Genomic DNA, 23,612 nt, shown 5'->3' with positions numbered 1-23,612 from the left:
TGTACTTTTACTGTAGGAGGATTTTTCATGCAGTACTTTTATTTGTAATGTAGTATTTTTATTGCAGATTCAGGTCTGTATATAAGTATTTATAAGTATTGGTACTTTACTGAAGTAAAGTATCTGAATGGGACCATGGAGGAGACTCTGTTGGACACATCTGATAAATCCTTTATATAAATGAGGAATAATATTATGTAACTGCGCCCTCTGAATATGTCACTGAAGATGTTGTAACACCTAAGTCACCCACACACACCTGTCAGACTGAGCTCAGGGAGGAAACACGTCACAGTTCAGGACCCGTATCTCCGCTCTGCTCGTAGTTCCGTCTCATAACAGCAGCCGTCAGTTGCTGCTAGCTGCTGTTAGCTGCTGCTGGCTGAACAACAGCTCAGAGATAATCTTTAAACTCCTGAAGAATCAAACTGAGTCTGTTAAATAAATCTGAAATGAGTCGTCACAGAGTCCCGGACGGGCTGGCTGCGAACTAACACCGCTGCTGTTTCACTAGCGTTAGCTGCTAGCTCCTGCTAACAGTGCTAACCAGCTAGCTGTTGCGTTTATGAGTCTGCTCGTTTCATCTGGAGAAAACATCGATAAGAAAACGTTAACATGGACACACAGCTGCGGGATAAATAACAGGTAAGTGAGCTAAACGCTAATCCAAAGCAAATGTCAATTACAGCTCTTTATTTCACGGAGATAAAGTGTTAGTTAGCTGGATGTTTACCTGCTGAAGCAGAGGCCCGAAAACCTGCAGGACCAACAACATTTCATCATCTGCTGACAAACACAACAACACATCTGCAGTAGTGGAAGAAGTACTGAGATTCTTAACTGCAGTAAAAACACCAATACAGCAATCTTAAAATACTCCATTACAAGTAAAAGTCCCTGTATGAAAAATCCTCCTACAGTAAAAGTACATAAGTATAAAGAGCTTGATGTAGTTGGAAACCACTGGTTTCATCTTTAACAATGTGTTGTATTTTAAAAGCTTGTTATATTATCCATTGTGTCAAATCTTCATCTGAAAAGTAACTAAAGCTGTCAAATAAATGTAGTGGAGTAGAAAGTACAATATTTCCCTCTGAAATGTAGAAAGTAGCATCACATGGAAATACTCAAGTAAAGTACAAGTACTTCAGTACTTGAGTAAATGTACTTAGTTACTTTCCACTAATGAACCTCACAGAGAATATTTAAGCACTTAAGTGTCTTTAAGTCATTGAGGAGCTTCAGATGTTGTTCTGAACATTTATTTCATCAGATTTGAGTTCCTCTGATAATAACTCACACATGTAAAGTTTAAACTATAAAAACTCTCACTGAGGAAAGTTTTCAGTCTGATTGTTTGCGTGAGAAGTTTAGGTTGAAAAGCTGAAAGCAGTTGAAGTGTCAGCTGGTATTTAAACATTAAGACCATTAAAGTAAGTCTGTAAAGTTCTGGTTATTTCCATCATGGAATAATTGGTTTGTCTATAAAATGTTAGAAAACAGAGAAAGATGTTTTTATTTTGTCCGACCAACAGTCCAAAATCCGAAAATGTTATTGATTTATTGACTAATGGTTCCAGCTGTCAGATGAAAGCAGCTGAAGCGTGTTGAAAACATTTGACATGTGACCGTTAATACACGTAAATGTGAATATTTTCTGCTTTCTTTAGTTGACAGTAAACTGAAGATCTTTTGGAAACATTGATCCACATTTTTCACAATTTCTGACATTTTATGGACCAAACAACTAATTGATAAATCCAGAAACTAATCGTCAGATTAATCAATAATTAACTAACGGTTAGTTGCAGCTCTGACCCACGTTTTTACTCTCCAGGTTTATTTTAGTTTAGTGAAGCGTAATCTGCTCATACAGCTGTTTAATATGCTGTTTATATGTTATGAACATATTAACAGTATCTATCTATATCTATATTGATTGATCGAGGCTCCGGTCTGCCTGTGAGCAGATCAATAAATATTAACACAGTAAATATCTTCTCCTGGATCCGACGTACGTTTCTGCTCTGTGAGTCGACTCGACGTCTCGCTCTAAACGCTGCAGACAGTCGAGTCATCGGTTTCCATGGAAACACCGAATTAACAGTCGAAGAGAAGAGCTGCAAACATCGATCATTAATCAATCGATCAATGAGTCTATAAAACAACAAAACTGTGTGACAGATTTCCTGGAGCCCGAGATGACGTCATTAAAGGATCAATCTGCTGATTCTCTATATTTGTCTTCATGTTTGGATCCAAACCAACAATCAAATGATTCTTTTTTCAGAGATGTTTAATCCAGTATAAAGTTTATCTGCAGCACAACAAGCTGTAAACAGAACCGCGTTACTGCACATGCTCAGTAGTGTCCGCCTTACACAGAACTACATGATGCTGTTAGACAAATATATAAAATCATCAGAATGATGCTTTAATGTTTGTTTGAAGACGTTTATTGATGGACGAGAAGCAGAAAACATCAAATATTTGTCATATTTGCTTTAAAAATGATCTTTTTCAACACTTCATTGATTATGAAAATAGTTGAAAATTAATTTTCTGTTGATTTTAGGTATTGATAACTACTAATCACAGCAGCTCTACTGAAGAGCAAATGAAAGCAGGTGAAGTGTCATTTAAAGATTAAAATGTCAGTTGAAGCAGTGGAGGCTGATAGAGACCAGAACAAGATAAGAAATGTCATCTGACGTCATAAACACTGAGAACTTTATGAAATGTTGTTAATCAGGCCTGATCTATTATCTATTATCTATTATCTATTATCTATATCACCATTGATCTCCTGATCTGACATTCAGTTCCACTAATTTTGCATAAAACTCTTCTGAGTTTATCAACATCTCAGGCTGTTTCCTGCAAAAAGACTAAAAGACGACGGCGGCAGATTAAAGGAAAAACCTGAATAAATGAGAGTAGAAGATGTTTCCACACAGCTGCGCTGCTCCAGTAATGAAGTCATGAACATCCAGTGATGCTCTGTGACTTGTATAAACATCCAGCTGATTCTGATCTGGTATCGAGGTGACGAGAGGAAAAGATGTGAGCGGCTGAACGAGGGTTGATTGTTGGGGCGGACGGCAGCAGCTTCAGTCACAAAGACGCTCGGCTGGCTCGTCTGTCAATAAGAACAGTGACTGAAGTGACGTCTGCGTTTAGATCTGCGGGAAAGACGTCAGTAAACAGGGTCATGTGATGACGTGATCAGACCGTCAGCAAAGATTTATTTATACACAACTTTTTAAAACACGAAGAATATAAATGAATAAATAAATTATGATATGAAACATCAGACAGGAAGTAGATCTAGAAACAGGCTTCTGTCCAAAGATTCATCAGATCTGGTAGTCGGGACTCGTGAGCCCGTCAACAACCACATAGAGACCCTCATTACAGAGATGAACCAACATCTGAGAGTTCAGTGGTGCAAAATCCATCCAGGTTCTGGTCTACAGAGACGTGGAACACACTGATATGATCAGATGAGTCCTTCACCTGAGAACTGGTCCAGGTCTGAGTGCTGGACCCCTACAGTGAGGGGGTCTGGTCCAGGTCTGGATGCTGGACCCCGACAGTGAGGGGGTCTGGTCCAGGTCTGGATGCTGGACCTCTACAGTGAGGGGGTCTGGTCCAGGTCTGGATGCTGGACCCCTACAGTGAGGAGGTCTGGTCCAGGTCTGGATTCTGGACCCTGACAGTGAGGGGGTCTGGTCCAGGTCTGGATGCTGGACCCTGACAGTGAGGGGGTCTGGTCCAGGTCTGGATGCTGGACCCTGACAGTGAGGGGGTCTGGTCCAGGTCTGGATGCTGGACCTCTACAGTGAGGGGGTCTGGTCCAGGTCTGGATGCTGGACCCCTACAGTGAGGAGGTCTGGTCCAGGTCTGGATGCTGGACCCTGACAGTGAGGGGGTCTGGTCCAGGTCTGAGTGCTGGATCCCGACAGTGAGGGGGTCTGGTCCAGGTCTGGATGCTGGTCTCTTTCAGGATGACAGTGAATGATGTGGATCATGTTATGACCTTCACAGTCACCAGATCTCAACCCAGCATCATCATCACAGCACCACATGAGGAAGATCTTTATGATCAATGATGATCAATAACAAGGAGCTCTGAAGATGTTCTGGTGGTCCAACAAACATCGACTGTGTGTCGCTGTCTGTAGTTTTTATGCGTATTTAAAATAAATAAACATCCCATAATGCTACACGTGGACTGTCGTCGCCTCAGACAACAGAAACTGTATTTAAAGGTCGGTGTGATGTGTGCAGACGGCTGCTAGCTAGCGTTAGCTCCCCGCCAGCTAAAGACGAACTGTTCAGTCTACGTCCACGTAGTCGGAGATAATAGATCAGCGTGCGGAGCTTCGTCCACGTAGAACAACGTTCACACCACAGCTGATGTGGTAATAATAGAGCAGATATCATCTACATCTGTTTTTATCTTAAAATAATGTAACTAACTGAACCGTTGACAACAAGTAAACAACGTTTAGTTCACATGTTTACTGAGTAAAGGTGCCGATGCAAAGATCAATCTCTGGATTTCAAGAATTGATTACTGATCATTCAAATAAGAATCATAATAAATTGATTATTTATTTAAATCCAGCCCTATTAATCTACTATTAACTTTATAATAAAACTTTATTTTCATTGTGGATTGTTTATTATGTTTTGATTCAGTGTTATATGGACGATAAGTTTTATTGACTTATTCAGACACAATATCAGAATAATTAATTATCAATGAGCTATTGACACTAATAAATGTTCATTAATTTGATGAAAGTGTTTATTGATGAATGTTGTGTTGAACAGTCTGAGGTCTGTGAAGAAGTTGAATCCATCAGCTGCAGAGGTCTTCATCGTCATCATCGTCGTCATCATCGCGGTGTCTGTCAGAGGTCAGAGGTCACAGACGGACGTCCCTTCTCTCTGAGCGACGCTCCCGGCAGCCATGCTGACCTAGAACCAGCCTGAAGCTGTTTGTTCCTGCCGTCTGAGAACAATAAACCACAGAGAACATGTCTGAGAACCAGGCCAACAACAACAACGTCCCGCTCAACAACAACAACAACAACATGGGACCCAACAGGATCCGCAACCCCAACATCAACCAGAACCCCCTCATCAACGTCAGAGACCGCCTCTTCCACGCGCTCTTCTTCAAGATGGCCGTCACCTACGCCCGACTCTTCCCTCCGTCCTTCAGGAGGGTGTTCGAGTTCTTCGTCCTGCTCAAGGTGAGACGGGCCAGATTATTAACACATCATTAACCTGGTAACCATGGTAACTCTCTGTTAACTTGCTACATCACCATGGTAACTCTCTGTTAACTTGCTACATCACCATGGTAACTCTCTGTTAACTTGCTACATCACCATGGTAACTCTCTGTTAACCTGCTACATCACCATGGTAACTCTCTGTTAACCTGCTACGTCACCATGGTAACTCTCTGTTAACCTGCTACATCACCATGGTAACTCTCTGTTAACCTGCTACATCACCATGGTAACTCTCTGTTAACCTGCTACATCACCATGGTAACTCTCTGTTAACCTGCTACATCACCATGGTAACTCTCTGTTAACCTGCTACATCACCATGGTAACTCTCTGTTAACCTGCTACATCACCATGGTAACTCTCTGTTAACCTGCTACATCACCATGGTAACTCTCTGTTAACCTGCTACATCACCATGGTAACTGATGCTGCAGACGTAACCTGGTCCGGAGCAGGTTATGTTCTGAGTTTCGGCTTAAATTGGCGGTAAAAAGCGTCGTCCTTTCACCACCTGATCTGCTGTGAAGTCTGTTTAACACTGCTGCTACTGCAGCTATTAGAACACCGATTAGAATATTGATTAGTCTTTTATCAGACTTACCATTGATTTGATGTCATGTTGTGTATTTGTAATGGTGAGGTTTGGGTTACTGCGGGATTTTGTTACAATATATCAAACTGTATTTCAAAAAAACAAACAAACAAAAAAAAACTAATGAAGAAATACTTTGAACAAAAAAAAGATGAATCTATTGATATTTATCTCAGATAATATTCAATCTATAATACTAGTTTCACTTTGATTTGGCCAGAATCTTTGATTATGAGACAGTTTAATGTTTAAATCTGCTGCATTGAGTTTAAAGTTTAAGAGTTCTGGATGTGGGAGGCATTGAGAGAGCATTGACTGGTAAAATATGATATTTTACCAGTCAATGCATATATAATGCATATATTTTATATTAATAATTTAATGAATTCGTTTTTTAATTAACAAATTTACATCAGCAATGTCCTGCCAGCATTCTTCGCTTATTTGCAGCGACAGCGTTGCTTTTTGCTGTGATGATGTATTTATATTATTCATATCTCTCCGTTATAACGACCTGTTCCTCCTGACTGAAGCAAGCAGCACATGATTGGTCCATTTTGTGCAGAAAAAGAGTCAAATGACGCATCAAACGCCTCTTTCATGGAGCCCGAAGCAGAAAGCCTGAGTTAACAAAGAAAGTTCATAACCAGCAGCTTATCTCTGATCATGAGTTCAGGGTTTGTTGAGCCTGGATATGTTGAACTTGCTTCGTCGTTCACCCCTCAGGCTCTTTGCTGACGATATTCTCAATCAATCAATTAATCGTTTGGTCAGAGTCAGAGCTGAAGCCCTCAGATGTCTTTATTTATCTGCTGAAGAGTCCAAAACCTACAGATCATCACATATGAGAAGTTTTGACATTTTCCTTTAAAAAATACTAAATTGATTAATTATCAAAATAGTTGCTGATTTAATTTAATTTTCTGTTGATCAATTAATAATCGTTGCAGGTTTAACCTCAAAAACAACATGAAACATAACTGACAGTGAATTTAACTGGTTAACTGAAGGAGAATCTGTGAGAACACAAACTGATCTGTGTAGAGCTGAAGATTATTTAAATTTATCTGTTGATTATTCTCTCCGTTGTTTGGTCTATTAAGTTTCTGAAACTTGTAAAAAAAAATGTCCAAAAGAGTCAAAGCTGATCTTGAAATGTTTGTTTTATCCAGAACACAGTCAGACATCAGAGGAGGAAGTGGACCTGAATGTTTTTTTGGCGTTTTTGCTTTAAAAAATGGTTTTTATTTTAGTCAAGGCGACTTTATTAAAGGAAACATTTATGACATTTTTCCTTATTTTCAGTCATATATGTTATGTCACAATGTGGGATGTTCATATTAAACATGGCCGACATGTCAAATAACGAGGTAAACGTGTGTAGCAGCGGCTGCTCTGAACGCTCGGTTTCCAACGTTTTTTTTCCACTTTCAGCCCGAGACGACGTCGGCTGGTGACGGATTTCTTTATATGGTCATCTGCTCCACGCACAGCGCGCAAGTTCGCTGCTCTGCTCCGCTAACGTTACGGCGTTACTGTAGCGGTTTCTGCACTAAAACGGTGGATAAGCACATTTCATCTCCTGTTATCTGTTCATTTAAAAGATTGTGATCTGAAGCAGCAAAAGCAGGAAATGTTGGTTTTCATCAGCAGTAACTTAACACGACTGATTCGGCTGAAAGCGATCAGCAAACATTAAAAGTCGCACAATAAGTAAGAAATTAGCGTAATATTTACCAAACAGAGACGTCCTGCTGTGTACTCGCATGTTTCAGATCTGATTTCAGCTCCAACAAATACGGAGGAGAAGTTTATATTGTGAGTAAAGAACGAAGAAGAAGAAGAAGCGAAATCCGACGACTATAGTTTGTTTACGCTGCCTCCGGAGTCTCCTCCCACCGCCGGGGGAAGCTTCCTGAATCTGACCAATCAGAACAGAGCAGGCTTTTAGGCTGCATAAAGGGTCAGGAAGATAAAAAAGCTGCTCTAGTGGAGTCCAAAAATAAAAATATAGAGCTTGAAATATACATAATAGTTCCTCTTTATCAATTAATAAAAAACAATGTTTGGATTTCTTTCTAAATATTTCTGTCGGACGTCGTCAGGCTGAAGACTGGAGACACAGCTGGAGGTCGAGATGTTCAGATGTACATGTGCCATATAGAAGCAACGCTCTTGTTCCTTTTCAGTATAAAATATCTCTTAAGTACTAATTAGAGATGCAAATTTTAAGCAGTTCCCTTAATCGAAAGTCGGTTGATTAATCATTAATTTATGACTTATGGTGGACGTTCAACTGTGACCTGCGTCTGACACAAATCAGAATACATGAGGAATTTTAAGAACAGATTAAGTAAACAGTTACTTAAATTATGAGTTAAATTACAAAATAATGACTGCATTTAAAAGTTCAGAGCTGCTGTCTGTCGCTGGACGACAAAATCAAAGTATTAAACATCAAACAGCTGCAGGAGCTTCATGAATCAGTCAGTTAGATCATCTTTAATTGAAACTGCTGCAGCCTTCAACAGTAAATGACCCGTAACGTTATCGAACAAATAAAAAGCAGGTTACTCCCCATAACGTCTGTCTGACTGGTTTAATATGAATTAATACTCGTACTTTATCTACATGATGGACTGGTTGTTGGTCCAGCTGCTGGAAACAGCTGCTGGAAACAGCTGCTCAGCTGCGACAGACACACAAATACTGTCACTCCAACTTCATCAGTCCAGGAAACCTTTAACATTTACTGCCACGCTGAAACGTATTTATACTCCGAGCAGGAGAGCGTCGCTCACACAGCTCATCACTTTTGTGTTGATTTTGTTGGTTGTTGTGTAATTTAGAGAACTTCTGTCCCGACCGTCGGCGCCGCAGCTACAGCGATGCTAGTTTAGCATTAGCATGAGTCTCAGATATCTGAATCACACAGCAGCCAGACAACAAACAACAACTCCGTGGAATTTTCACAACTTGATGAGATTGAAGACGCCGCGGTGTTCATCAACACGCCGGCCTCAGTGAGCAGAGCGAGGCATGCTGGCTCTTACGGGCGAACAGCAAACACACCTGTAATTCAGTCTCATTAAAAAGTAACTAATACAGCAAACCTACAGAACGCTTCATCCTCTGCATTATTGGTTAATATATTTTTTATCGATTATTGATGAATTGTCATTAATAATTTAATCGATTAATGATGGACATCCCTAATACCAATTAAGAAACTGATAAACTGGTAAAACATTTTTCTGCTATGAAACAGTTAATCAATGAAAATAAACCAGGGAATAAAAAGTTTGGATTTTTTTATTTATTGCACAAATACAACCTGACAATCATACAACCTGGTTTACATGTGCAGAACAATCATTCAACTTAAAATCACCATTAATCAGAATATTTTTTATTATTATTTTTTTTATATATTATTTTATATTTTTTATTATATTATTATATACAGTTGTTACAGTTGATACTTAAATGTAAATTTCTACTTGACTGTACACAGCAGGGGATTTTAAAACTGCATTGATCAATATTTTTATTCTTTAGATATTATATAGTTAATAGTAATTGTGCATAATGAGTATGTGTAATGATGACAGCACTTAACAAATCTGTGCGGGACAAACAACAACACAAAGTTCCTTTAAGTTAAACGTGTTGCAGCGATCAGGATTAAAATGACGGAATTTTTAATGGACTCTGGTGTAGAAGTCCAAGGTTTAGTCCAGATTAGCAGCAGTCACACCTTCAGGCTTTTCTCCACAAACACTCCATGATGCAACACAGTCTGAGTCATATAACAAACTGCCGATTCATATAACAAACTGCCGAGTCATATATAACAGACTGCCGAGTCATATAACAGACTGCCGAGTCATATAACTGACTGCAGAGTCATATAACTGACTGCCGAGTCACATAACTGACTGCCGAGTCACATAACATACAGCCGAGTCATATAACTGACTGCCGAGTCATATAACTGACTGCCGAGTCACATAACATACAGCCGAGTCATATAACTGACTGCCGAGTCATATAACTGACTGCCGAGTCACATAACATACAGCCGAGTCATATAACTGACTGCCGAGTCATATAACTGACTGCCGAGTCACATAACATACAGCCGAGTCATATAACTGACTGCCGAGTCATATAACTGACTGCCGAGTCACATAACATACAGCCGAGTCATATAACAGACTGCCGAGTCACATAACTGACTGCCGAGTCATATAACTGACTGCCGAGTCATATAACAGACAGCCGAGTCATATAACTGACTGCCGAGTCATATAATAGACTGCCGAGTCATATAACTGACTGCCGAGTCATATAATAGACTGCCGAGTCATATAACAGACTGCCGAGTCATATAACAGACTGCCGAGTCATATAACAGACTGCCGAGTCATATAATAGACTGCCGAGTCATATAACAGACTGCCGAGTCACATAACATACAGCCGAGTCATATAACTGACTGCCGAGTCATATAACTGACTGCCGAGTCACATAACATACAGCCGAGTCATATAACTGACTGCCGAGTCATATAACTGACTGCCGAGTCACATAACATACAGCCGAGTCATATAACTGACTGCCGAGTCATATAACTGACTGCCGAGTCACATAACTGACTGCCGAGTCACATAACATACAGCCGAGTCATATAACAGACTGCCGAGTCACATAACTGACTGCCGAGTCATATAACTGACTGCCGAGTCATATAACTGACTGCCGAGTCATATAACAGACAGCCGAGTCATATAACTGACTGCCGAGTCATATAATAGACTGCCGAGTCATATAACTGACTGCCGAGTCATATAATAGACTGCCGAGTCATATAACAGACTGCCGAGTCATATAACTGACTGCCGAGTCATATAATAGACTGCCGAGTCATATAACAGACTGCCGAGTCATATAACAGACTGCCGAGTCATATAACTGACTGCCGAGTCATATAACTGACTGCCGAGTCATATAACTGACTGCCGAGTCATATAACTGACTGCCGAGTCATATAATAGACTGCCGAGTCATATAACTGACTGCCGAGTCATATAATAGACTGCCGAGTCATATAACTGACTGCCGAGTCATATAACTGACTGCCGAGTCATATAACTGACTGCCGAGTCATATAACAGACTGCCGAGTCATATAACAGACTGCCGAGTCATATAACAAACTGCTGAGTCATATAACTGACTGCCGAGTCATATAACTGACTTCCGAGTCACATATAACAGACTGCCGAGTCATATAACAAACTGCTGAGTCATATAACAGACTGCCGAGTCATATAACTGACTTCCGAGTCACATATAACTGACTGCCGAGTCATATAACAAACTGCCGAGTCATATAACAGACTGCCGAGTCATGTAACTGACTGCCGAGTCATGTAACTGACTGCCGAGTCACATATAACAGACTGCCGAGTCACATATAACAGACTGCCTCTCTGACTCCTCTCTGCTCCTCCTCAGGCGCTCTTCGTCCTCTTCATCCTCGCCTACATCCACATCGCCTTCTCCCGCTCGCCCATCAACTGTCTGGAGGTGGTGAGGGAGCGCTGGCCTCGTGACGGCATCCTGCGGGTGGAGATCCAGAGGAACTCCAGCCGAGCGCCCGTCTTCCTGCAGTACTATGACTCCACGGGCTTCCAGGAGGAGCTGGAGCCTGAGGAGGGAGGAGGAGGAGGGAAAGGAAGAGTGGCGGGGCTCAGCCTGGCAGCGCTGCAGGAGGAGGAGGAGGATGAAGAGGAGATGACCCTGGAGATGTTTGATAACAGCTCAGTGCAGGTGAGCACAGGTCAACACACGCAGGTGATCAATGAAATATTTAATTTTTGAACCCAGTTATACTCAGCAATGAGTTTTAAAGCTGCACTAATCAATGTTTTTATTGATAACTGATACTTATTGTGCATTATTAGCACAGATCATAACGAATGTGTGTAATGATGAACAGCTCACCTGTGTTTGTAACCATGGCAACTACAACTTCATGTTCCGCCAGTTTGGTTTTTGGTTTGGTTGTAGCTTTTTCTCTCCGTTTCTACAGTTTGAGCTGGACATCGAGCCTCGTCTGAAGCCGTCTCTGATTGGAGGAGGTGGAGGAGGCGGAGGAGGAGGAGGAGGAGGAGGAGGTGTGAACGACAGTCAGGACGTCTCCTTCAGCCAGACCACTAAAGGTATGCAGCCGCTGAAGGACTCTGTGTCTGAGCTGGAGATGATAACCAGAGCAGGTAAACCCTCCTTCACCTCCTCCTCTGTGACTCCTCCTCCTCCTCCTCCTCTTCTCTGACCCTGCCTCCATCCTCTGACTCCTCCTTTTCTCCTCTCTGACTCCTTCATCTCCTCCTCTCTGGTTGAATCCAAATGTCCACCCTCTGGACTTGCGGACTGAGCCCTCGCGGACTTCAGCGATACGTACCGTGACGTGTTCGCCGTCGTCACGTCACGTCCGCGAGGGCGCCGGGCTGCGAGACGGGACGTATGACCTCCAGTGTTTCCATGGAGATAAATTGAAATTCCTGACCCTTTTCTGCTTTACTGTCAACACATCTGGTCAGAGTGATCCTGAGCTGCTCTAATCCAGCCTGTTATAAACCTCATTACATCAATTAATCCATACAGTAAATACTTTACATAACCTATTATTATTATTAATATTACTCTGAGAATTATTGTTTTTGTTATTGATGATAATAGTTCGTATTATTATTTATTATTTTCTACATTGTCACTTTATAGCTGATTGCTGCAGGATTATGGGTAATTTTGCGAGGGCAGTTGTGGGTTTGGACAAACCTCGACTCTTGCAGACTTACTGGGAACGCGCCCGCAAAGTCCGCAAGTCTGCAAATGCCTCTGACTCCTTCATCTCCTCCTCCTCCTCCTCCTCCTCCTCCTCGTCCTCTGACCCCATCCCCCCTGCTCTGACTCCTCCTCCAACCTATGCCTTTCCTCCTCCCTGACTCCTCCTCCTCCTCCTACAGTAACACTCCTGCTGAGTTGGTTGACTGTGGAACTACGTGATGTGAAGCAGCTGTTTTAAAAGTTTTAAATTGATCCTGATTCATCTGTTGATGATGATGATGATGATGATGATGATGTAATGTATTTTTAAAGAGCTGAGGTTCTCTTTCAGTCCAGCAGGAGGCAGCAAAGTCTATGTGATGTTGAACAAGACAAACACATCATCATCAGTGGACCACTGCATGCTGGGAGATATTGATTTAAACAAATTAATCAGTGACGTTGTTGTTTTACATGTGTGACGTATGTTGTTTTACATGTGTGATGTATGTTGTTTGACATGTGTGATGTATGTTGTTTGACATGTGTGACGTATGTTGTTTGACATGTGTGACGTATGTTCTTTCAGTGTGGCCTCAGGAGGAGTACATCGTGGAGTATTCTCTGGAGTACGGCTTCCTGCGTTTGTCTCAGAGCACCAGACAGAGACTCAACATCCCCGTCATGGTCGTCACTCTGGGTGAGACGCCGACACGCAGCTGCAACTAACTTATTATTTTATTATCAATTAATCTTCCAGTTATTTTCTCAATTAATCAATTATTAAATACTAGTAACTTGTGAAAAGTGTCCAGAGCCCACGATTCATCCTCATTGTCTTGTTTTGTCTTATCAAAATTGTTGCCAATTAATTGACTAATTGATTAATCATCGCAGCTCTAAGTGGAACCAGCGGCCTCATGGTCACATGACTGATGACGGAGCTGAAACCTGCGTTTCTCTCTTTGTGTTCAGATCCAATGAAGGACGAGTGTTTCGGTGACGGCTTCAGTCGCTTCCTGCTCGATGAGTTTTTGGGCTACGATGACATTCTGATGTCCAGCGTAAAGGCGCTCGCAGAGAACGAGGAGAACAAAGGTAGAAAACACAGAACAGAGAGAGAACCAGGAGAACAAAGGTAGAAAACACAGAACAGAGAGAGAACCAGGAGAACAAAGGTAGAAAACACAGAACACAGAGAGAACCAGGAGAACAAAGGTAGAAAACACAGAACAGAGAGAGAACCAGGAGAACAAAGGTAGAAAACACAGAACGGAGAGAGAACCAGGAGAACAAAGGTAGAAAACACAGAACGGAGAGAGAACCAGGAGAACAAAGGTAGAAAACACAGAACAGAGAGAGAACCAGGAGAACAAAGGTAGAAAACACAGAACAGAGAGAGAACCAGGAGAACAAAGGTAGAAAACACAGAACAGAGAGAGAACCAGGAGAACAAAGGTAGAAAACACAGAGAACCAACAGAGAACCAGGAGAACAGAGATCCTGAGGTGTATTCAGACAGATGTGAATAAAGACATCAGAGTCCTGCCGACATTAATCAGGTTTCTGAAGTTCAGGTGATATTTTCACCTGCGAGGTGTCTGCAGGTTGATGATGTCACTGCGTGGTTCTCTGCAGGGTTCCTGAGGAACGTGGTGTCTGGAGAACATTACCGCTTTGTCAGCATGTGGATGGCCAGAACCTCCTACCTGGCTGCCTTCGTCATCATGGTCATATTCGTAAGTATCAGTCGCATCCAACATTCATCAGCTGACTGAACACCAGCGGTGGAAAGTAATTAAGTACATTTACTCAAGTACAGTTTGAGGTACTTGTACTTTACTTGAGTATTTCCATGTGATGCTACTTTATACTTCCACTCCACTACATTTCACTACATTGGGAACCACTGGACTAAACTAGCTAACTGTATATAAAGTAGTGTAAACTAGCTCCACCTCCAGCAGCTACAACAGTAACATGCTGCTCTAACACTGATGCTTCACTATTAATAATCTAATGATGTCATATATAATTAAAGCTGCAAGCAGCGTTGGTCGGGACCTCGCACTCTGGCCCGTCGGGATCAGATCATTTTGCTTTTTAAAAATGAGGGATATTTCTTATAAGTGTGGTGTGCTTTTATTTTGAAAGTTTGATTGACAGGATGAGAGTTTTCTGCAGGGTGAGACATGTCTGTCTCGCTCACACCTGTGTCATCAAAATCATGCAAGTTTTGGGCCCATTCACTTGAATTTCAATTAGTAAATTGAAAACTCTTGATGAGTTTGTGTGTAAAACAAATTATTTTCCTAATTTTCATCAAGTCTATTTTTAGAAAAGTAAAGACTTTTAACCCACATGACCTGGTCAAAGTTTGATTTGAATGGAGAGTGTGAGTGAACCCACACCTTTTTGAACATTTACTGCTTCCACATAGTTTTAGATACAAACTTCATTTGAACTTTAAATGAGTCACGAGACTTTGACCTACAAATCTTGAATTTACATGTTTTTTCTATCTTTTATTGTTTTTGAGATATTAGAGTGTGAGTTTTAAAGTCTTTTCTTGCTCCTCCTGTGATTTTATAATGAGTGTGTATTGCGGAATGTTTCACAGCACTGAGGGAGTGACATCACCAGGAGCAGTTGGAGAGGAGGATTTTAGAGTACACTTCTTGTGAAATATCCTCATAAATCCCATGACTTTGGCCAAATCTTACATTAAAAATCATATTTTAGTAGGAAATTTTGTGATGAATCCATTGATACAGGTTTGAAAGTGGTCAGACTTATAGTTTAGACGTCAGAAGCCTCTGTTTGACACAAAGTTCATGCCCATAGATTGCCTCCCCATTGGTTTACATTGTAAGGGTGATGTGGCACTGCAACTTTCAGGGCTTATTAAATCCAAACCGTTCGAGTTATTACAAAGTTTTTAACAACATTCTTTTCAGCACAGTGTCATAAGTCATGTATCAAAGTTTGAAGCCGATACCATTAACGCCCTCGGAGGAGATAGCGTTTGTTCGCGGGCCAAAATTGGGGCAAAGTCTTATTTTGAAAGGCTAATTGCGGACTTCCTGTTGGATTTAGGTCAGGGGTGTCAGTGTATGATTTGTAGGTCTTGATGAGACGAATAATTGAGTTTTGGTTTGATCTCTCTGTGACATTCCTACGGACTGTGGCGGCCATTTTAGTTACATAGGTGGCGCTAGAGAGCACATTTTGGTACTTTAGGGGTTAGTTTTTACATTTTATTGAATGTTTCACCAGACCTGATGTGTGTGCCAAATTTGGTGAGTTTTTGAGCATGTTTAGGGGGTCAAATTTAGGGTTTAATTGGCGTAATAATAAAGAAAGAAAGAAACAAACAGACATGAAAAACAGTAGGATCCTCGCTGTTAGACAAAGGACTATTGTTTTACAGTAGTCCTCTGCCTTTTGGGCTCGGTCCCTAATAATATATCAGTCAGAGGGACCAAACCGCTACTTTTACTGCAATACTTTAACTACATCAAGCTCATAATACTTATGTACTTTTACTGCAATACTTTAACTACATCAAGCTCATAATACTTATGTACTTTTACTGCAATACTTTAACTACATCAAGCTCATAATACTTATGTACTTTTACTGCAATACTTTAACTACATCAAGCTCATAATACTTATGTACTTTTACTGCAATACTTTAACTACATCAAGCTCATAATACTTATGTACTTTTACTGTGTTGATGTTTGATGTTTTGTGTTTTGCAGACGTTGTCGGTCTCCATGCTGCTCAGATATTCTCACCACCAGATCTTCGTCTTCATTGGTCAGTTTCCTCTGAAGCGCCACATCAGACCGACTGATGATGATTTTCAGTTAAATATTAAATAAATGATCAATCCCTCCAGGATCTCCATGTTTTTGTGATGAATGCGTTGAAAAAAAACATTGATTTTTGCAGCAGCTTTTCCCAAAAATTGCAACTCAATGTGTGTTTTTTACTTATTACAGTAAAATCAGGATAATTGGGGGAAAATTGCAAGAAAAGGAAAATAATGCGTTTTTTTTTCAACTCCTACAAATTAAGAGTCGGATGTAATGACTCTGTTGGATAAAAAGCTTCCTGCAGATCAGCATCAGCAGTAATTTAGCAAAATTGCAGCTCTCACAAATATTTAGTCAGTTATTGGGATCGCAGTTTCCTGGAGGGATCGATGGATGTAAAGTGTTTGATTCTCTGATCATTTCTGATCTAAATGATCAATTTAATCCTAAAGTATCATAAATGATGTCTGGTCTCTCTGATCTGGAGGATCAGCTGTATTGATCCGGTCTCTGTGATCTGGAGGATCAGCTGTATTGATCCGGTCTCTGTGATCTGGAGGATCAGCTGTATTGATCCGGTCTCTGTGATCTGGAGGATCAGCTGTATTGATCTGGTCTCTCTGCCCCCCCCCAGTGGATCTCCTGCAGATGTTGGAGATGAACATGACCATCGCCTTCCCAGCAGCCCCTCTGCTCACCGTCATCCTCGCCCTCGTCGGTAAGTCGAGATAAAGTTTATTTGATCGTTGGCTTCAGTGTTTGGAGGTTTTTGTGTGTTGCGTAACTTCCTGTCTTGACCTGATGACGTCACTTCCTGTCACCAGGTATGGAGGCCATCATGTCGGAGTTCTTCAACGACACGACCACGGCCTTCTACATCATCCTCATCGTCTGGTTGGCTGATCAGTACGACGCCATCTGTTGCCACACCAACACCAGCAAACGCCACTGGCTGAGGTGAGTCACCTGACTGACACCGCCTCACACTATTGGCTCATTGTAGACCACGTCCACAGGTGCAAACAGAGATTTTAAGGGATTCTTGTTCAGTTTTCAGGAACTTTGCACAGATTTGGGATAAATGAATGGAAATATTAATGGTTTGTAATATACTGTATTAAAGGCTTTTAAGGGGTTAAAAACTACTTAAAATGTACAAATTAACATCACAGCTACCTGTTAAAATGCACCTTTTTAAAAGCACCTTAATTATAGTTCAAACATCCTAAACTAGTTCATTCATGGACAGAAACATGAACTATAATACATGAAGAGATTTTAATGGATAATCTGCACTGTTTTAGCCTTTTAAATGACATGAAATAACATGAATAGACACCTGCATTTAAAAATTACAGCAATTTAAAGGTATAAGTTAAGGGATGGCTTTCAGGGGATTTGATCAATTTTAAGGGCTTTATAAATCTATATTATAAATCATTATATTAACCCTTTAAAAGCCCATTAACAAACCTTCCTGGTATCATTATTTCTGCGTAAATGAGACGTTAACAGATTTCTTTCCTCTGTGTTTTATTTCAGGTTCTTTTATCTTTACCACTTCGCCTTCTACGCCTATCACTACCGCTTCAACGGTCAGTACAGCAGCCTGGCTCTCGTCACCTCCTGGCTCTTCATCCAGGTCAGAACCTTCATCATCATCATCATCATCACCCCAGTCACTCTGAACACACAGACATGAAACACAAAATGAACTCATCATCATCAGTGATGTCCGTCACCAATAAACCAATAAACCTCCATAAATCTGCTGAGAAATCAGAGAAAAGACAGATAAGAGACAAGTCTGAATATTTTCAGAATAAAAGTCTGAATATTTTTAGAATAAAAGTCTGAATATTTTTATAATAGGTCTGAATATTTTCAGAATAAAAGTCGGAATATTTTTAGAATAGAAGTCTGAATATTTTCAGAATAAAAGTCTGAATATTTTAGGAAATAGTTTGGAATATTAACAGTCTGAAAGAGCAGCAGCTGACGTTACAGCAGCACATCTGATGAGGTTTTGTTCTCCTGATGCTTCTTGTTTCTGATTCAAACATGTTGCTGTTGACACATCATAACATCTGTCACATCTGCAAAAACATTTTCACACAAACAGCTGATAAAATGCAGCAGAAAGAAAAAAAACACCTCAGAGATTCACTTTAAACACACAGTCTGATTGTTTCTGGGATAATATTTCATATTATATATGATATGATATTAATATATCATCCAGAGCATGTGGCTCATACAGCCTCTGAACTGGGACAGACTGGTTTCCAGTTATGTCTCACTACTGGAATGTTTGTGATTGTTTATGATATTGTGGTATTGTGATCCTGTGTTTGGGGCTTTTTATCACTTTTATTCAAAGATTTGTTCAAACATGGGAAACATTTTAATATTTGAACTGTAATGACATGTTCAAAGTCAGAACTGTACAGTTCAGTGCAACAGCCTGTCTGAGGTAGTTTGGCCTGTGAGCCAGCAGAGGGAGCTGAAGCTGACATTAATACTGTAGTTTCATGCTGCAGACAGTCACAGATCCAACAACATTCATCCTGTGTAGATGTCAGCTGTTCTCACTAAGCTCCTGCTCTCCTCATGCAGCACTCCATGATCTACTTCTTCCATCATTACGAGCTTCCCGCCATCCTGCAGCAGATCAGGATCCAAGAGATGCTGCTGCAGAACCAGCAGGGGGGTCAGGCCAACCAGACCGCCACCGCCCTGCAGGACAGCCTCAACAACAACAACAGTGCTGCGGCTGCTGCTGCTGCTGCAGCTGCTGCTGCTGCAGCTGCTGCGGCTGCTGCAGGACCTCCAGGACCAGCGGACACCACCCAACCAGCACCCGCCTCCACCCCCCAGCCTCAGCCCGACCCACAGCCCTCCTCCACCTCCTCCTCTCCTGCAGCGGGCGTAGGGGAGGTGAGGTCGGAGCTGAACTGGGTGGCTCAGACGGCCGCCATCATCACCGAAGCTCTGTCGTCCTCCACCCAGCAGGGGGCGGCGGTGCTCGATGGAGGAGGAGGAGGAGGTCAGAGGTCAGCGGGAGCGACAGAGATCAGCGTGGTGGCCGAGTTCTGGATGGGAGGAGCAGCTGCAGCAGGTGTAGGAGGAGGAGGAGCAGGTGTAGGAGGTGAAGCTGCAGGCGTAGGGGGAGGAGGAGCAGGTGGAGGAGGAGGAGGAGCAGGTGGAGGAGGAGGAGGAGCAGGTGGAGGAGGAGGTGAAGGGGAGCAGAGTGTAACGGTGGATCCAAACATAGTCTCTGTAGAAATTAAACCCACAGCAGGAGGAGCTGATCCTCCAGCCACGCCCCCTCCTCCTCCTCCTCCTCCTCCTCCAATCAGAGGGCCACAGGCGGCGGAGGCGGGGCCCTCAGAGGCGGGGCCAGCAGGTGCGGCCCCCCCACAGACAGACTGCCCCCCTTCACAGAGTTCAGGTACAGACTGGAACTGCAGAGCGCAGCAGAGCTCCTCACACACATCCTGAGAGTCCAGGTGTCCCGCCGTGACATCACCTCACCTGTCTGACACCTGTCAGCTGATCAGCCTGTTTGATCAGCTGATCAGAGAGCGTTCAGGGTTTTCCTGTTGATCCACATCTGAAAGAATTATCTTATCGTGTTTCCCAACCTGAGGGTGGAGACCCTCCGCAGGTGACGGAAACAGCTGCAGAGACACGATCGGTTTATTTTACTGTCTGTCAATCAAATAATCAATAAAACTAAAAGCAGATAGATGACAGAGAGGACGACTCGCAGGCAGAGATCAAACCTTTCATCAACTAACTCCTGAGTCGACTGACAGAAAATTAATCAGCAACAATTTGATAGTTGATTCATCGTTTTTCTGTTTTGTTCAGTCGGACAAACGAGACGTTTACAGAACAAATTATTCATGCGACTGCTAATAACAATTCCAATAATCAATAAGTCATTTAAAGCTCCGGCTGTCCTCCTGATTCTCTGTCCTAACAAACTGAATCTTTGTGTTGGACGGACAGAACGAGACATTCGAAGACGTCAGATTGGACTCTGCGGGACAGTTTCAGTTCTTATGTTTGAGGGACTAAATGTTCTGAGGTCCCGTCAGGTCCCGTCAGGTCCCGTCAGGTCCCGTCAGGTTCTGTCAGGTCCTGTCAGGTTCCGTCAGGTCCTGTCAGGTCCTGTCAGGTCCTGTCAGGTCCTGTCAGGTTCTGTCAGGTTCTGTCAGGTTCTGTCAGGTCCCGTCAGGTTCCGTCAGGTCCCGTCAGGTTCTGTGAGGTCCTGTGAGGTCCTGTGAGGTCCTGTGAGGTCCTGTCAGGTCCTGTCAGGTCCTGTCAGGTTCTGTCAGGTCCTGTCAGGTCCTTTCAGGTTCTGTCAGGTCCTGTCAGGTCCCGTCAGGTTCTGTCAGGTTCTGAGGTTCCGTCAGGTTCTGTGAGGTTCCGTCAGGTCCTGTCAGGTTCTGTCAGGTCCTGTCAGGTTCTGAGGTTCCGTCAGGTCCTGTCAGGTCCCGTCAGGTTCTGTCAGGTTCTGTCAGGTCCTGTCAGGTCCTGTCAAGTCCTGTCAAGTCCTGTCAGGTCCTGTCAGGTCCTGTCAGGTCCCGTCAGGTTCTGTCAGGTCCCGTCAGGTCCTGTGAGGTCCTGTCAGGTTCTGTCAGGTCCTGTCAGGTCCCGTCAGGTTCTGTCCGGTTCTGAGGTTCCGTCAGGTTCTGTCAGGTCCTGTCAGGTTCTGAGGTTCCGTCAGGTTCTGTGAGGTTTCGTCAGGTCCTGTCAGGTCCTGTCAGGTTCTGAGGTTCCGTCAGGTTCTGAGGTTCCGTCAGGTTCCGTCAGGTTCCGTCAGGTCCCGTCAGGTCCCGTCAGGTTCTGTCAGGTCCTGTCAGGTTCTGTCAGGTTCTGAGGTTCCGTCAGGTTCCGTCAGGTCCCGTCAGGTCCCGTCAGGTCCCGTCAGGTTCCGTCAGGTTCCGTCAGGTCCCGTCACGTTCCGTCAGGTCCTTTCAGGTCCTGTCAGGTTCTGTCAGGTTCTGTCAGGTTCTGAGGTTCCGTCAGGTCCTGTCAGGTTCTGTCAGGTCCTGTCAGGTTCTGAGGTTCCGTCAGGTTCTGTGAGGTTCCGTCAGGTTCTGTCAGGTTCTGTCAGGTTCCGTCAGGTTCTGTCAGGTTCTCTGGTTTGTTTCTGTGACTGTTGAACCTGAAGTGGAGACAAACATTTGATCTGTGAGAAGCAGAAATGTAAATCGAGCCTGTGATGTGGATCCAGGTAAAACCCTGAACCAGGTGTGACCTTCACCTGCTCGCCCGCCTCACGTTTCATCATCAGAGCTCCTCACCGACACCGATCGATCCATCGGCTGATCAATCGTTCAGCTCGTATCAGAAAGTCTCACACAGAAAGATGAAAGACTGAAGTGTGAATATTTCATTAATAATTAATAATCAATCAGTTCCTCTGATGATCTTTTCGTTTGGAAATAAAGGTGAATTTACTGTTTTGTGAACATTAAAATCAAGATAAAGAATCAATAAAAGAGTTTAGAGGTCAGTTCAGTTCTTGTCGCTCTGCTGCAGAAACACCAGCTGATTATTCTCCTGATCAATAATCTGTTGATTATTAATCATTTAGTTTATAAAATGTTAAACAGTAGAAGAAGTCGGAGGCGACGTCTTTAAATGTCTCTTTGTTGTCGACCAGAACTCAAAATATTCAGTTTGTTAAAAAAAACAAAAATAAAATCTTCACAGTAGGAAGTTATTGATGATTTTAATAATTCATCAATTAATAATAAATATTTAGTTTTGTGTTTCAGCTGAAGATGAAACTTTAATCAATCAGCCAATAACGATTCAGCCCATATTGATAATTGATGAATCAGACGTTAGACATCAGAAACATGAAACTAGTGATCAGATCAATAGTTGGTTGTTATTGATCTGTAGAGCAAAATAAAAAAACTCTGCATTTAATTGATTATTTGAAACTAATTGACAGACGGTGAAACTGGAGATGATCTGAAATCTGATTGTTTATTGATCAGATTCAGATGTTTCTATAAACTGCAGCTCAGCGTCACTTTAAACACTGAACATGGCAGGAACTGATCGTGATGATCAGTTATTGATCAGCTGATCAGCCCTGACTTTGACAGGTTGAAGCACAAACTCAACTGAGTTGATTTTTTTTTTTTTTTTGTTCCATATGCTTTTATTTTGAAGATAAAAACTCTTAGAGAACAGGAAGTAGTTTTGGGGCGGAGCCTGTCGGACTGATCGATCGGGACTTCCTGTCAGAATGAATGCCTTATCAATAATCCTCTTCAGAGACGTCAGCGAGGAGAGCGAGCTGATTGGCTGTGCAATATGACACTGGCTGCGTCACAACTCAGGCTCCGCCTCCCGGCAGAGGGCGTGGCCTGTCGCTGTGATGCGTTCAGGGGACTGAAGCGGAACGGTCTGCAGGTGCGTTCAGGTGCTCCTCATCAGCTGGTAAAGCTGAGTGTTGACTGTTTCCTGACGAGTTTATTTATGGACCAATAAAAACACAAACTGCAAACATGTTAAGACTGAAAACATGAAACAGGAAGTACAGATTAAAAACATTCTGTGCTGCATAAATACACTTGAATAGTATATAATAATAGTTTCTGGACAACAACGGAGGAATCAGATATATCAGCTTTGATACAAACACAATACTTGTTAGTAGATCAGTTCATTATAAAAACACAAAGAATAAAGATTTAAACATATTTTTAGATTCACTAATCTAAACTTTCAGTCTACAAACTGGATCCTACGTTTCCCATAATGCACCTGGACAGTCTCATTAGAACCTCGCTGCAGGTCAACCTCCTGTTGTCTGATGACATCACTGTGACATCATCAGAGGACCAGTTCACCTGTAAACAACATGAAAGTATGAAACATTTCATTTCCGTTTGGAAGACGTTGGATGAACGTTCAGACATCAGCAACTTATTGATCCGTGTGACAGCAGCTGATCGACTTTAATCTATAAAATACTCAATATTTGATTTGCTGATCAGATAAATGCAGTAAAAATACATAAAGTAT

General features: G+C 42.2%; 1 protein-coding gene across 8 annotated transcripts in view; it reads left to right on the top strand.

The window, feature by feature from the left end:
• The first annotated feature begins 278 nt into the window (after positions 1-278).
• The window catches only part of tmem259 (transmembrane protein 259), a 23,840-nt gene continuing 506 nt past the window's right edge, over positions 279-23,612 (top strand). Inside the window, exons 1-14 of one of the 8 annotated variants that reach the window (XM_044362230.1) lie at positions 279-645; positions 4,840-5,264; positions 11,420-11,734; positions 11,997-12,180; positions 13,323-13,433; positions 13,709-13,831; positions 14,372-14,472; positions 16,500-16,557; positions 17,191-17,274; positions 17,381-17,513; positions 18,099-18,198; positions 19,173-20,699; positions 20,968-20,997; positions 21,702-23,612. The exon at positions 21,702-23,612 is cut by the window's right edge and continues 506 nt beyond it. In XM_044362230.1, coding sequence (XP_044218165.1) covers positions 5,046-5,264; positions 11,420-11,734; positions 11,997-12,180; positions 13,323-13,433; positions 13,709-13,831; positions 14,372-14,472; positions 16,500-16,557; positions 17,191-17,274; positions 17,381-17,513; positions 18,099-18,198; positions 19,173-20,057 — 2,313 coding nt within the window. In that variant the 5' untranslated portion in view covers positions 279-645; positions 4,840-5,045 and the 3' untranslated portion in view covers positions 20,058-20,699; positions 20,968-20,997; positions 21,702-23,612. Of the gene's footprint in view, positions 646-4,839; positions 5,265-11,419; positions 11,735-11,996; positions 12,181-13,322; positions 13,434-13,708; positions 13,832-14,371; positions 14,473-16,499; positions 16,558-17,190; positions 17,275-17,380; positions 17,518-18,098; positions 18,199-19,172; positions 20,998-21,055 lie in introns of those variants that run through there. The other 7 variants (XM_044362228.1, XM_044362226.1, XM_044362231.1 and 4 more) reach the window with 7 other exon arrangements.

This window comes from Thunnus albacares, chromosome 9, assembly GCF_914725855.1.
Source record: "Thunnus albacares chromosome 9, fThuAlb1.1, whole genome shotgun sequence".
Lineage (NCBI taxonomy): Eukaryota > Metazoa > Chordata > Actinopteri > Scombriformes > Scombridae > Thunnus > Thunnus albacares.
Note: the sequence above shows the minus strand (reverse complement) of the source record. Positions and strands in the feature narration are given on the sequence as shown.